A 13,178-nucleotide genomic window follows, 5' to 3' on the forward strand; every position below is an offset into this window, starting at 1 on the left:
TCTGATATAAATCCTTCTGAAAAAATTTAATAAACGCTTCTTAATAAGAAAAACTGCAAACTAGAGCAGCTTGAAAAAAAACTAATAAGATTTTTGGGCTTACTGAACCTAAATCCACACAATTTGATGTAAATCTTTCTAGAAAATTTTAAAAAGTTGAAAATTGTTGGCCAGTGTTATTAATAATAACCAAAAAGCATTTCTGTAAACTTTATAGTTTTCTTTTTTTTTGGAACTGTTTTAACGAGTACCAAAGGATTTAAAACCCTTTTTTGATCAAATTGCAGAATAAATTTAATTTTAGTTTGAAGAAAATGAAGTTCTGAATTTTTTTTGCCGAGATTCATTTTAACAGCTTTTTAAAGTTATCAAAGTTTTTATTTACCGAAGGAAAACTCGGATGACGAAGGTGAAAATAATTATTGAATTTCAACGTATGTGATAAGTGATTGCAAAGACTTTTAGTATAGATTTTCAAACTTTTTGAAACATTTCTATACGTAAATTGCAATCAAAACCATTCAATAACATTTAACCTTATCCAACAATTCACCAGCATCAAATTTCAATCAATCTCTGTTACATACTTCGTATTTTGATTTAATTTAAGTGTACGATATCAACATTAACATTTGATACATTCAATTTAACATTACTATTTTAAGCAAATATGATTTATTCAAGACAAAACATCAGACATTTTCTTGATGTTATTTTTCATTCACAAACACGAACACTCAAAGTTTACTTGTTATTCAAGACAATGTGTCTCCTCGAAAATCAGGAAGAAAACAGAATCTAAATCAAATTAAATCCTTTTTAATTGGGTTGAATCTCATTTAATTCAAGGGGCATGAAACTTCCTATAGAATGTTATTCTTGGGTTTCCTTTTAATTTAACATCTTTAACTTATTTTGAGAGGGCCATTGGGATAAGCGTTTAAAAAGGAAGTAGTTTGAAAATTATGTAAATCATACTCTTCTGTTTTACAATTTTTTTTCTTCTTCAGATAATGTTGGATTATTATTGTTAACTGAGTTAACAAAAATGCAAATATGTATTTATTTAAATAATTTCTTTACTTTTCTGTCATAGAAAATGTTTTTTTCTATATTTTATACAATTCGCAGAACCAATACAACGAAAGTCTGATTGGACTCCGAATGCGCTATGCGCTCAAGCAAATCAAGTCCATGTGTAATAATATACAGTGACGAGCAAAAGTGGTCAAATGTTTTGCCTTTTTTGAGAAAGTTGTTTAAACTTAGTGTTCTTTACATGAATTACCTAAATCGTTTTTATTTTATTATTTTTCTATATTATGCCAGCATTTGTTTTCCTGATTAAAATTTTAAAAAGTGCTTCATTGTCCAAAAATGGAGAGTATCATATTGGTATTTGGACTTGACCAATTCTGCTCGTTTTGGAAAAAGGCTTTTGTTTCAATATATTGAGTGTACTAGAATTAATTTTTACCACTTTTAACCACTTTTAACAATGCCTCGAGATAGGATCTATCAATCTGTGAAGAAATAATTTTAAAATTCGGTCGTATTTCAGCTTAATGGAAAGCTCAAAGCTCATCGCTTTTAGACTTGTGTTTTTTTACTGCGCTTACAATTTCTTCAAAAATTTCAACAGATTTTCAGCCAAAATGGGTCAGGGCCTTATGCTGCGTAGTCAGAAGACTCCGTGTTGTCTGATATAATTTTTCAACTAGATGAAGACAACACCAAAACCTTTAAAATTGTCAAATATTGCTTCGGAAATCAGAAATTTAAGACAGTTGCGTAGTCAGCATAAGGCCCTGACCCATTTTGGCTGAAAATCTGTTGAAATTTTTGAAGAAATTGTAGGCGCAGTAAAAAAACACAAGTCTAAAAGCGATGAGCTTTGAGCTTTCCATTAAACTGAAATACGACCGAATTTTAAAATTATTTCTTCACAGATTGATAGATCCTATCTCGAGGCATTGTTAAAAGTGGTTAAAAGTGGTAAAAATTAATTCTAGTACACTCAATATATTGAAACAAAAGTCTTTTTCCAAAACGAGCAGAATTGGTCAAGTCCAAATACCAATATGATACTCTCCATTTTTTGGACAATGAAGCATTTTTTAAAATTTTAATCAGGAAAATTAATGGTGGCATAATATAGAAAAATAATAAAATAAAAACGATTTAATTTATGTAAAGAACACTAAGTTTTAAACAACTTTTTCAAAAAAGGCAAAACATTTGACCACTTTTGCTCGTCACTGTACATACATTTAAATAAGACGAAAATTCAGGAGTGTATATCAAAAAAAATTAACAGATTTTTTTAACCATTTATTGTTCCATGAAGAGACCACTTCTTGTAGAGACCATTTCAACTAGTTGAGAAAATACAAAACTCCAATGAGATCGCGAGTCTCGAATCCAGCTAAAGTTGTTTTGAAGCTGATAATATTAAGACAGAGCTTTTTTAATAAGCTTGAGAGGATACAGAGAAAAGCATTCACTTACTAACAATACCTGGCCAACAGTGTTTAAAAGGTTTGGAGGTGAAAGAGAATTTTACATTGAAGTGACCAATCATTTTTGGTTTGATTTCAACCTGTTTGAAATCTTTGCCATTGTTAACCCCAGAAAAGAATCCGGTCATCTCTGATGGAACAATAATCACGTTTCTCAGTTGAGTCCTGACGATGTCGGGCATTTAAGTTCGACAAATAACATTGGTCTGCAAAATGTATCTTTTTTTTCTCCTTCATCTAAATCTGGTTTCAGAAAAATTCAAGCACGTACCATTTTTTTTTTTTAAATGATTTTTGAAAAATATGAGTAGTTTGTAGAGAATAGCCCTTTTAGATCCGGTTGACCTAGTACAAAAATAAAACTAATATTCGTATTGAGCTCAAACAGCAAGAATATTGAAATCCTGCAGCTTTTAGTAAATCCCACATGAACAAAAACACCTTAATTTAGGAAAATGTAAAATCTCAACGCCCTTTATATATAAAAAGTCAAATATGTAAAGAAAACTATTATAAAATACATTAAAATTTATACGTGTTTTTTAATTTTATATAATATTTTTCTATTTAGAAATATCTTATCTGTGATAAACTATTCGATACACTGCTTTCTAAATCTTAAATCTCCTAGGAACAAAAGTATACTTTTCTTATGGTTTTTGATGTGCTGAGTTCGAATCCGAAGTCAAAAAGAATCTAGCTTGTCAGGATTTTGAGATATACGCGTTAGAGAATCACAAAATCAAGTTTTTGGTTAAAATATCTCCAAAACAGGAGCTGATGGAAATTTTTTGAATTCGGATTCAAAATCAGCATACTAAAATCTATTACAAAATTATACTTTTGTTCTTGGGAGAAAAAAATATGAATTTTTAATGATAAGTTTTTTTATGGTAAGATATTATGCCAAACATACTTAACTTACTTAAATTTAGATATCTCGAATAAGAAAAAGAGAATTTGAGCAGATTTAAACTGAACGAAAAAATAAGTTCTTTTATAAACCGTGAATAGTTTAGTTGAAAAAGTTAACATTACTAAAAAATATTGCTTCGAGATTTTCTAACGGGAATATCCTAAAAACTTTGGATTCAGAATCAGCACACAAAAATCTTTTAAAAAAGTATAGTTTCATTAAAAGGAGGATTTTCTTGCAGACCAGTGTAACAAATTTGGCAGGTGGACAAAAATGGAAACAATTTTGTCCACCTGTCAAATTTGTTAACCTTTTAGGAATAGTATTTTCTACACCCGCCATCAATTTGTTTTCATTAGTTCATGCACATTTAGTGCATTGTCCTTGTTTCTGGGGCTTGATTTGTTCTACATATATCATAATTCTATGAACAAACTCCTATTTTAGTTAAAAACTTGATACAAGAAAGAGAGTCTGAAAAATGCAAAATTTTAAACATTTAATAATTTATTAACATACAAAATAAAAAAATAATGCGTTATTTTGGTAAAGAAGCAGACAAAGTTTGAAATTTCTTCATAATCTTAAATTCAAAAATTGGATTAATCTTAAAAAAAAAGAAAAGAAGGCATCAAACCATTGAAATCTCCTTCTTTTTATTCCCAATGAGAAAAGTTAAAAGCGTTAAACATCAAAATGGAAATAAAAGTTTCTATAAAAGGTAATTCAATTTAAGTCTAATTGTTTCGACATTCTTTTTTTAACAGATTATTCAACAGTGTTTTACATTATTTTTTCAACACTCTTATACCTTTCAAAGCTTCTTCCTACTATATAAAATGAATGAATAGAAAAAAAAAATCGCTTTAGTCCCACTTTGCTGTTTCAGTCCGCAGTCCACAGTCCGCAGTCCACAGTCCGCACACACCCTTGTTTAATAGCTTAACTCAATTATTCGGACATAACTCTTTGAAAACGTCCACATCCTACAAAAATTCCTCTCCAACTTTTCAAATAGGGTTTATTGTTATCACCACCCTCTCTCTAGCTTGGACATTGTTTGAAATGAGCTCCTTCTTCAAGGACGTGATGGGCTATTATTGCTAGCACTCATCTCGGAACCGGAAGTGTATATAGCAGCAAAAGAATAAAAAAAAAAAAACGAGAGAAAAGAGAGTGTGTCTATACCGTAGGCGATGCGATGATGAGTAAGCGCATCATGTTCCAGAATAACTCTTTGTCACAAAATCCTTTTTGAAAAGTTCTTTTTTTTATCTTTCTTTTTATCCCCAAGGACCCAAAGCGCAAACAAAAGTTTGGAGAGAAGTACTCAGATATATAGATTGAATAGAGATGAAGGAAATGGCGCGTATAAAAAAGGGCTTTCTGTAGAATGAATTGCAAACGAAAGTGTTGTACTAGAGCATGCAGCACAATGTCATGCTCCCACAACGCGTTGCCACAGCTACCTCCGCACAGTGGGTTACTTGGTAATAGAACTTAATATAGATTTTTTTTTTTATTTTAAAGCCTGGATTTTTGTCTGGATTTTTTTTAATTTCTCATAACATTGGCCTGCGGTATTGTTCCACTTGCTACAGAGTTTCTGATTTTAATCGAGAACTTAATTAAATTTCAAAGTATCAAGTAGCAAGTAACAAGTAGCAAGTAACAAGTAGCAAGAAGCCAATAGCAAGTAGGAATAGCAAGTAGCAAGTAGCAAGAACCAAGTAGCAAGTAGCAAGCAGCAAGAACCAAGTTGCAAGTTACAAGCTGCAAGTAGCGAATAGCAGGTAACAAGTAGTAAGTTGCAAGTAACAAGTATCAAGTATAGAGTATCCAAGGAAAGGGCAAGTAGACAGTCTTGCAAGTGACAAGTGTGGTAATGATAAATAAAGTAGTGTAACTGTTAAGTTTTTTTACTCAGATCTTAACCCCTTTTTCAGGTGTGATTTCTGGTTCTTGATTCATTTTAGAATTTTAAAGGGTTTTCAGGATTTATTTCTAACTCTTTAATTAAATATTCCACTGTGCGCCCATGTCGGTCTGCCTCTAGGGGTGTCGCGCCTTGCCGTAGTAAATGGACGAGATAATTTTATTAGAATCTAACACCCTTAAAGCTTGTTTATTTTTTGTTTTACTTTTAAATATATGTATAGGTATGTATGTACGTACGTACTTGGTTCGTAAATTTAATTATAGCCTTCAGGGGTAAAGAGTTGAATACGGGTATGGGTTGACACACTTAAGTGCTGGATTATGCCAGAGATCATGTCCGAACAGATGTATTTTTAAATTAGCTGATTTAAGGAAAGGGGTTGTGTATAAATGAGTTGTATTAATCTAGGTCAAGTGGATATAATATTACATAAGATTAAGGCACGGCTGTGTGTGCTATGAAATAGAGTGGTTGGAATGATTTATTCATATAAATTTTCAAGTAATATAAAGTATTTGCTTAAGTTGAAATAATTTTGTGTCTTGGGTTGGGTTAGTGTTTTAATTTTAATTTTAATTTTAATTTTAATTTTAATTTTAATTTTAATTTTAATTTTAATTTTAATTTTAATTTTAATTTTAATTTTAATTTTAATTTTAATTTTAATTTTAATTTTAATTTTAATTTTAATTTTAATTTTAATTTTAATTTTAATTTTAATTTTAATTTTAATTTTAATTTTAATTTTAATTTTAATTTTAATTTTAATTTTAATTTTAATTTTAATTTTAATTTTAATTTTAATTTTAATTTTAATTTTAATTTTAATTTTAATTTTAATTTTAATTTTAATTTTAATTTTAATTTTAATTTTAATTTTAATTTTAATTTTAATTTTAATTTTAATTTTAATTTTAATTTTAATTTTAATTTTAATTTTAATTTTAATTTTAATTTTAATTTTAATTTTAATTTTAATTTTAATTTTAATTTTAATTTTAATTTTAATTTTAATTTTAATTTTAATTTTAATTTTAATTTTAATTTTAATTTTAATTTTAATTTTAATTTTAATTTTAATTTTAATTTTAATTTTAATTTTAATTTTAATTTTAATTTTAATTTTAATTTTAATTTTAATTTTAATTTTAATTTTAATTTTAATTTTAATTTTAATTTTAATTTTAATTTTAATTTTAATTTTAATTTTAATTTTAATTTTAATTTTAATTTTAATTTTAATTTTAATTTTAATTTTAATTTTAATTTTAATTTTAATTTTAATTTTAATTTTAATTTTAATTTTAATTTTAATTTTAATTTTAATTTTAATTTTAATTTTAATTTTAATTTTAATTTTAATTTTAATTTTAATTTTAATTTTAATTTTAATTTTAATTTTAATTTTAATTTTAATTTTAATTTTAATTTTAATTTTAATTTTAATTTTAATTTTAATTTTAATTTTAATTTTAATTTTAATTTTAATTTTAATTTTAATTTTAATTTTAATTTTAATTTTAATTTTAATTTTAATTTTAATTTTAATTTTAATTTTAATTTTAATTTTAATTTTAATTTTAATTTTAATTTTAATTTTAATTTTAATTTTAATTTTAATTTTAATTTTAATTTTAATTTTAATTTTAATTTTAATTTTAATTTTAATTTTAATTTTTATCGAAATCTCCATAGCCATAGCTATTTTCAACAATTGTCAATAAATTATGGGCCAACTTTTCATATTTTTCAATAAAGGATTTTTCTCGAATCCTTTAAATGTCCTTGTAATACAAATCTACATGCCTATTATAATAATACATCGTAAGTAAAAAGAACAACAGGCTCATGATTCACTTTGTTGACAAATGCCATTTTAAGCTTTTCCATGAAGTGACACATCCACACTTGGAAATTTTCCTCTCAATAGGATACCCAGGCTTGTCTCAGCGTGAGTGAGTGGTTATCTGGTATTCCTGCCATTTTTTAAGCATGCATATCTATGTATGTGTATTTATATTTTACAACGTAGGTATAACCTGTGAGGTCTTCCTCATGCAGATAAATGATATTTAAACTTATAATTCAGGAACATAATGGATTCCGGACTCGAATGTGACTAGGTCACAATGGCATACATATTTATACACACATATCACAACCAGATGACACAGTTTTTGTTGTGTAAATGGTAGTTGGTCATTTGACCACAAATGGTAGTTTTTTTTCCATTCTGTAAATGTTTTTGTCTTCTTCGTCCTCAGTTTGGCCACATTTCAATTTACAAAAAAAAACCTTTTCAAAACTTTTATTATTTTGTTTGTTAATGGAACAACAATGAGATTTTGCTTTTTTGTTAAATTTCAATACTAATACCTTTTTTTTGTATTTTCTTTTTTGGTACTCTTTATTATGGATTTCAAATTGGAGAAGAAGAGATTTCCAGCTGATAACTTTGCTGAATGGAATAATGGTCATCCACTGGGGCTGCGAACGGTACATGCTTATGTCTTGGTTTTTGACATGGGCAATTTGGAAACATTTCAGGTAGGTTAAATGGAATTTATAAAGGCCGGTTTTTAAAATATATTTACCGTGGTTTTTAGCATTTATTTGTATCTTAAGAATTCGGCTTAAGTTAATATAGCTCTTGTTTAAAGTTCATATAAGATAAAATAGTCAAGTGCATTCTTTAACCATAATTGAAGGACTGATTTATTTGTCGAAATTGTTGGATTAAAAAACTTGAACAAAAGCTAAACCAGTTTAGTATACAACTGGGCCTATGTGAATCTTGACGTAATTGAAATTTACAATATTGTTTTGTTCGTCTTTTTCTTTCAGTACTGCCGATCGATGAGAGATCAAATTTTGGACAGTTTTTGCCATCGTGATTTTAGTATTATAGTCGTTGGTAATAAATGCGATACAATCACCGAAGTTCAGTCGAATTCTCAGGTAAACTTTGTTTTTTTTGTACTCGTAAGAAACTTACATTAAAATGTTATCTTTGCCATAGGAATAAAATTATTTTAATGAGTTTATGATTTTCGTTTTAATGAAGGGTAAAACACCCTTTACAAGATGTGGGCCTATTGAATAAAATGCACGACTGGTTCCCACGTACTTGCTATTATGGTAAAACATGCTTGAAGTATTAAGACTTTCTATGTAATAATGAAAAAAAAAAGAAAAATATTATTGTACCTAATATGAACAGAAAAAAGAGCTTAACATTTTTTTTAAAATGCCAAAAACATATTTTTAAGTGATTTTTACCTTTAAAAATTTTAATTTATGTATTTCAAAGAATTTTTAGAAACAAAAATGTTGAAAATCGTTAAAGCCATTTTACATATATTTAAATGGCTTTAGTAAAAAATTAAAAATCGGATAAAAATATTAATCAAAACACAAAACATTGTTTAAAATTCATTAAATCAAATTAAAATTACTCAACTGGTTTCTTCAAAAAACAAAATCCGTTGAGTCGTTTATGAGAAAATCAGAAATCAACAAAACTTGTATTTGGCAGGTCGTTAATAAATCTTTCAAAATATATTTTTTTTTTAATTTCAAAAGTTGGACAGTTTTTCCGGCCCAACACATATTTTTTGAATAAAATAGAGCCGTTTAATAAAAAACAACCTTTTGTATTATGGCAGGAACCGTTTCCATTGTGAGTATCACTCAAAACTCTTAACTACCAAATTTAAAGAAAATCGCTTCGTAGTAGCTTCGTAATGTTATATCGAATACAATTTTTTTTTAAGAACTAGCCCCAAAAATTCAATGATTCTTATATAGTTCGTTTGACAACTTGTGAAAAACGTTTTATTTTTTTTTTTAATTCGGATGAAATGGTGTTTTTTTTTTAGGGAAAGAAACATAAGTAATAGGGGTATTCACGTAAGAGCGGAAAACCCATAGAAACCGTAGAATTTTCTATCAGTAGAAATGAGCTGTCAAAATTTGTATGGCAAAAATATTCCGCAAATCATAGAATTTTATCTCACAAATTTGAAGCAGAAACTATAGAAAAAAAATCTAATAAACTTTGGGTGTGTTCAATCACCTATCGGATGGCTATCTGGGATCCCCATATCTGGAATATGTTTTTGAATGCGATTTATGTCTTATTATTCAGTTAACCACAAATAAAATATGTATATGTATATGTATGTTCATTTGTTCATATTGAAAAGAGAATATTATTTCATTTGAACAAATTACATTTTTTTTTATTGTTGCATAGTATTTTCAAAATTAGCTTGACTTTATTTTTTTAAATTGAAAAAATTTTTAAGTGAACGAATTTTATAAGTTCAATTTGACGTTTAACAAACAGTTGTTTAAGCAATTATTTTCTGCTGGGGTGTTCATTTAAACCTTTTGCCGAATTTTCTATTTTTTTGCAAAGTACAAAATTATCTCGTTACGTGAATACCCTTAATATGTAGCATTATTAATCTTAAGAAGCCATACAAGTATATTGGATTAAAGGGTGTTTTTTCGAGAAAACGAAATGTGGAAAAATTGGGTTGTTGTCAAAATCCCGAAAACCGAAATTGCCGAAAACCCCAAAATACCGAAAATCCAAAATCCCGAAAAACCAAAATCTCGAAAATCCAGAATTCTTCATCCCTATTACAAAATGAAACTTTTGTCAAGTTTTTTTATTACATTAATTTTTTTTTAATATTTAATTTATAAAATATATAGGGATAAAATCCAAGTTAAATTGGTGAATCCAGGAGGGGTAATGGTCGCGCAAAAATGGATAATTCAAAAACACTCAACATGAAAAGCAACATTTCCTGGAAGTTTAACAATTGTTACAAAACTTAAGTATTTTTGTGATAAATTACGTTTATTTAAAAAATAGGGCGGATATAACCTCCTTTTTATTTGAATACACAGTACAAAATACTATGTAGGATTGTAGGTACACCAGTTTTCTAATTTTCATTAATCGTTTGTCCCCGATAGTGGTGCGTGATTACACTGTTTTTTGTTAGTTTATAAAATTTGACGAAAATCAGCAGTAAAATCTATAAAATAATGCATTTTTAGGGGTGAGCAATTCTTAAAAAAAATATATATATTTGCCGAAAACTATGCAATAATCTAGGTTCAGTATTTTCTATACTGGGATTAACTTCTTCAATGAATCTTTGAAATATGCATTCTTTTATCATATTATTAACTTTTTTGTTCGAACGTAATAAAACCATAACCAACTAGGTATTCCAATAAATAATTATTCTTTGTAGAACTACATAACCACAATCTTTGTGCTATACAACTAATGTATGCTTCTAATTGCGGTGAAGTTAAATAGCATCCAGTGAAACAAAACAATGTCCCAACAAATTATCATAATTAATGTTAATTAAAGAGTGTATTTCAATTTAGTAGGTATACCTCCTACCTAGTAAAATTTATACTCTACGAGTATGCTCTCTACAGTTACATCCTACATCAAATAAGATTAATGAAAGTTAATAAAATTTTCCAAATTTTACCAATTTCAGGAATTGAAGGACATTTCTACCCTTGTACGAAAGCACTGGCGATGTGGCTACGTGGAATGTTCAGCAAAGTAAGTAAAGTATTCCCTTAACGACCATAGGACATTTTAGCAAAAAGTTTAAATGTGTCCCATGATTGTAACCAATTTTTAACTGCTTCTCATTGCTACTGTGAAATTCCCATAGATACAATTACAAAATTGGTGATGTTTTTCGAGAATTAATGGGCTGTACGACAACCGGTGGCAGTGGCTTGGGTAGCGGTGGTGTTATTGGAACTGAATATTCACAATCAAATAGGAATAAAGGACGTTGCACAATCCTCTAGCAATATCTCAGTAAATTCATAAATCAACAATCGTGGTAGTTTTAGTGAAAAAAATTTAACAGAAAATAAGCAAACAGAAAATTAATCAAAATAAAAGTAAGAAGGATTATGCAGTCTTTTTGATTGAAATTTTGGTTTAGCCCACCAACAAAAATATGATTACACTAATAAGTCCTTGCAAAAATCTATAATTAAGTGCTTAAGTTTTCGAATAAGCAGACATAACATTGTATCTGAAAGAAGAAAACTTCTATTTCTTGGTTTCTTCCTAATGTTCAAAACTTAGCTAGTGTTTTTCCACCTAATAAAGAAATTTATTTTAGGGCTCAAAATAATATATTTCCGGATGCCTCAATCATGTTTTTATTGGTGGGTTAGGCCAATACTAACCAATTCTTCTCAAATTTATTTTTCACAAAGACACACACGCACACATACACCAAAGATTTTTTTCTCTTTTGTTAAACACAAGTAAATAATATTTTACTCAAAAAGAATGACATTCATAAGATTCTTTTATCACTTAAGCAAAAGGGAAATAATATTAATACAATAATAATTATTACCGATGGATAAAAAATTATATACAGGGTGTCCCACAGTCACCGCCCCAAATGAAAACCATGGATTCCTGAGGTCATTTTAAGTCGAAAAACTTAAGAGGTAATTTTCTCGTTTTCGTCCCGTGTTCGAGTTACCACGGTTTTTATGATTTTTGCTCTCTTGTCCTTTAACTGGCATTATCTTTGCCAAACTACGTTTGATTTGAAAGATTTTTTTTACAACCAATCAAGAATTTATTACAGTTTAAGTTTGTCTTCAAACTTTTTTTTCTGTGGACAACCGTTTCTCCACAATTTTGCATCAAACACAATTTTCTTCGTTTTTTAAGTTGTTTTTTACACTTTCATATCATTTAAGTCAAAAAAACACGTTAATGAGTATTAATTTTTTGTGCTTTTTATTAAAGCCCAGTTTATTTTCATAAAAAAAATAAGTTTTATTTCATAAAAAAGACTACTGAAAGTAATTAAAAAAAATAAACAAACTGAGTGAATTAAAAAAAAAATAATTTTTAAATACAAAATTAATTTAAATGAATTAAAACTTCTTCTGAGCTTTATCTTTTTGTTCCTTTCTTTACCACAATAGCTCAGAAAAAGTTTATAATTCATTTAAATTAATTTTTTATTTAAAAATTACTTTTTTTTAATTCACTCAGTTTGTTTATTTATTTTTTAATTACTTTCAGTAGTCTTTTTTATGCAATAAAACTTATTTTTTTTATGGAAATAAACTGGGCTTAAATAAAAAGCACAAAAAATTAATTCTCATTAACGTGTTTTTTTTACTTAAATGATATGAAAGTGTAAAAAACAACTTAAAAAACGAAGAAAATTGTGTTTGATGCAAAATTGCGGAGAAACGGTTGTCCGCAGAAAAAAAGTTTTTTGAGACAAACTTAAACTGTAATAAATTCTTGATTGGTTGTAAAAAAAATCTTTCAAATCAAACGTAGTTTGGCAAAGATAATGCCAGTTAAAGGACAAGAGAGCAAAAATCATAAAAACCGTGGTAACTCGAAAACGGGACTAAAACGAGAAAATTACCTCTTAAGTTTTTCGACTTAAAATGACCTCAGGAATCCATGGTTTTCATTTGGGGCGGTGACTGTGGGACACCCTGTATACATACCTAATATACATAACTTAATTTTGAAGTGTAAATTATTGCACATAATACTGAAGCAAAAAAGAATTTGTAGTTTTTACGACGTTGGTTGCAACAAAATTTGTTATACAAAAAAAAAAAAATATTAATGAAAATTGAAAATAAAAAATTATAATAAATAAAATTGTAAACTTAGAGATTTTAAAAATGAGTGAGTTTTAACTTTCAAGTTAAGAAAAAATTAAAAAAAAAAAAATGTTTAAAATATGTTGAA

At 27.3% G+C, this 13,178-nt stretch overlaps 1 protein-coding gene across 1 annotated transcript in view; it reads left to right on the plus strand.

The window, feature by feature from the left end:
* The window catches only part of LOC129913085 (ras-like protein family member 10B), an 88,280-nt gene extending 76,938 nt beyond the window's left edge, over nt 1-11,342 (plus strand). Inside the window, 4 exon segments of the mRNA XM_055991533.1 lie at nt 7,808-7,921; nt 8,219-8,332; nt 10,909-10,976; nt 11,092-11,342. Of these exon segments, the coding sequence (XP_055847508.1) occupies nt 7,808-7,921; nt 8,219-8,332; nt 10,909-10,976; nt 11,092-11,233 (438 nt within the window). The 3' untranslated portion in view covers nt 11,234-11,342.
* Nucleotides 11,343-13,178: the final 1,836 nt, after the last annotated feature.

This window comes from Episyrphus balteatus, chromosome 3, assembly GCF_945859705.1.
Source record: "Episyrphus balteatus chromosome 3, idEpiBalt1.1, whole genome shotgun sequence".
NCBI lineage: Eukaryota > Metazoa > Arthropoda > Insecta > Diptera > Syrphidae > Episyrphus > Episyrphus balteatus.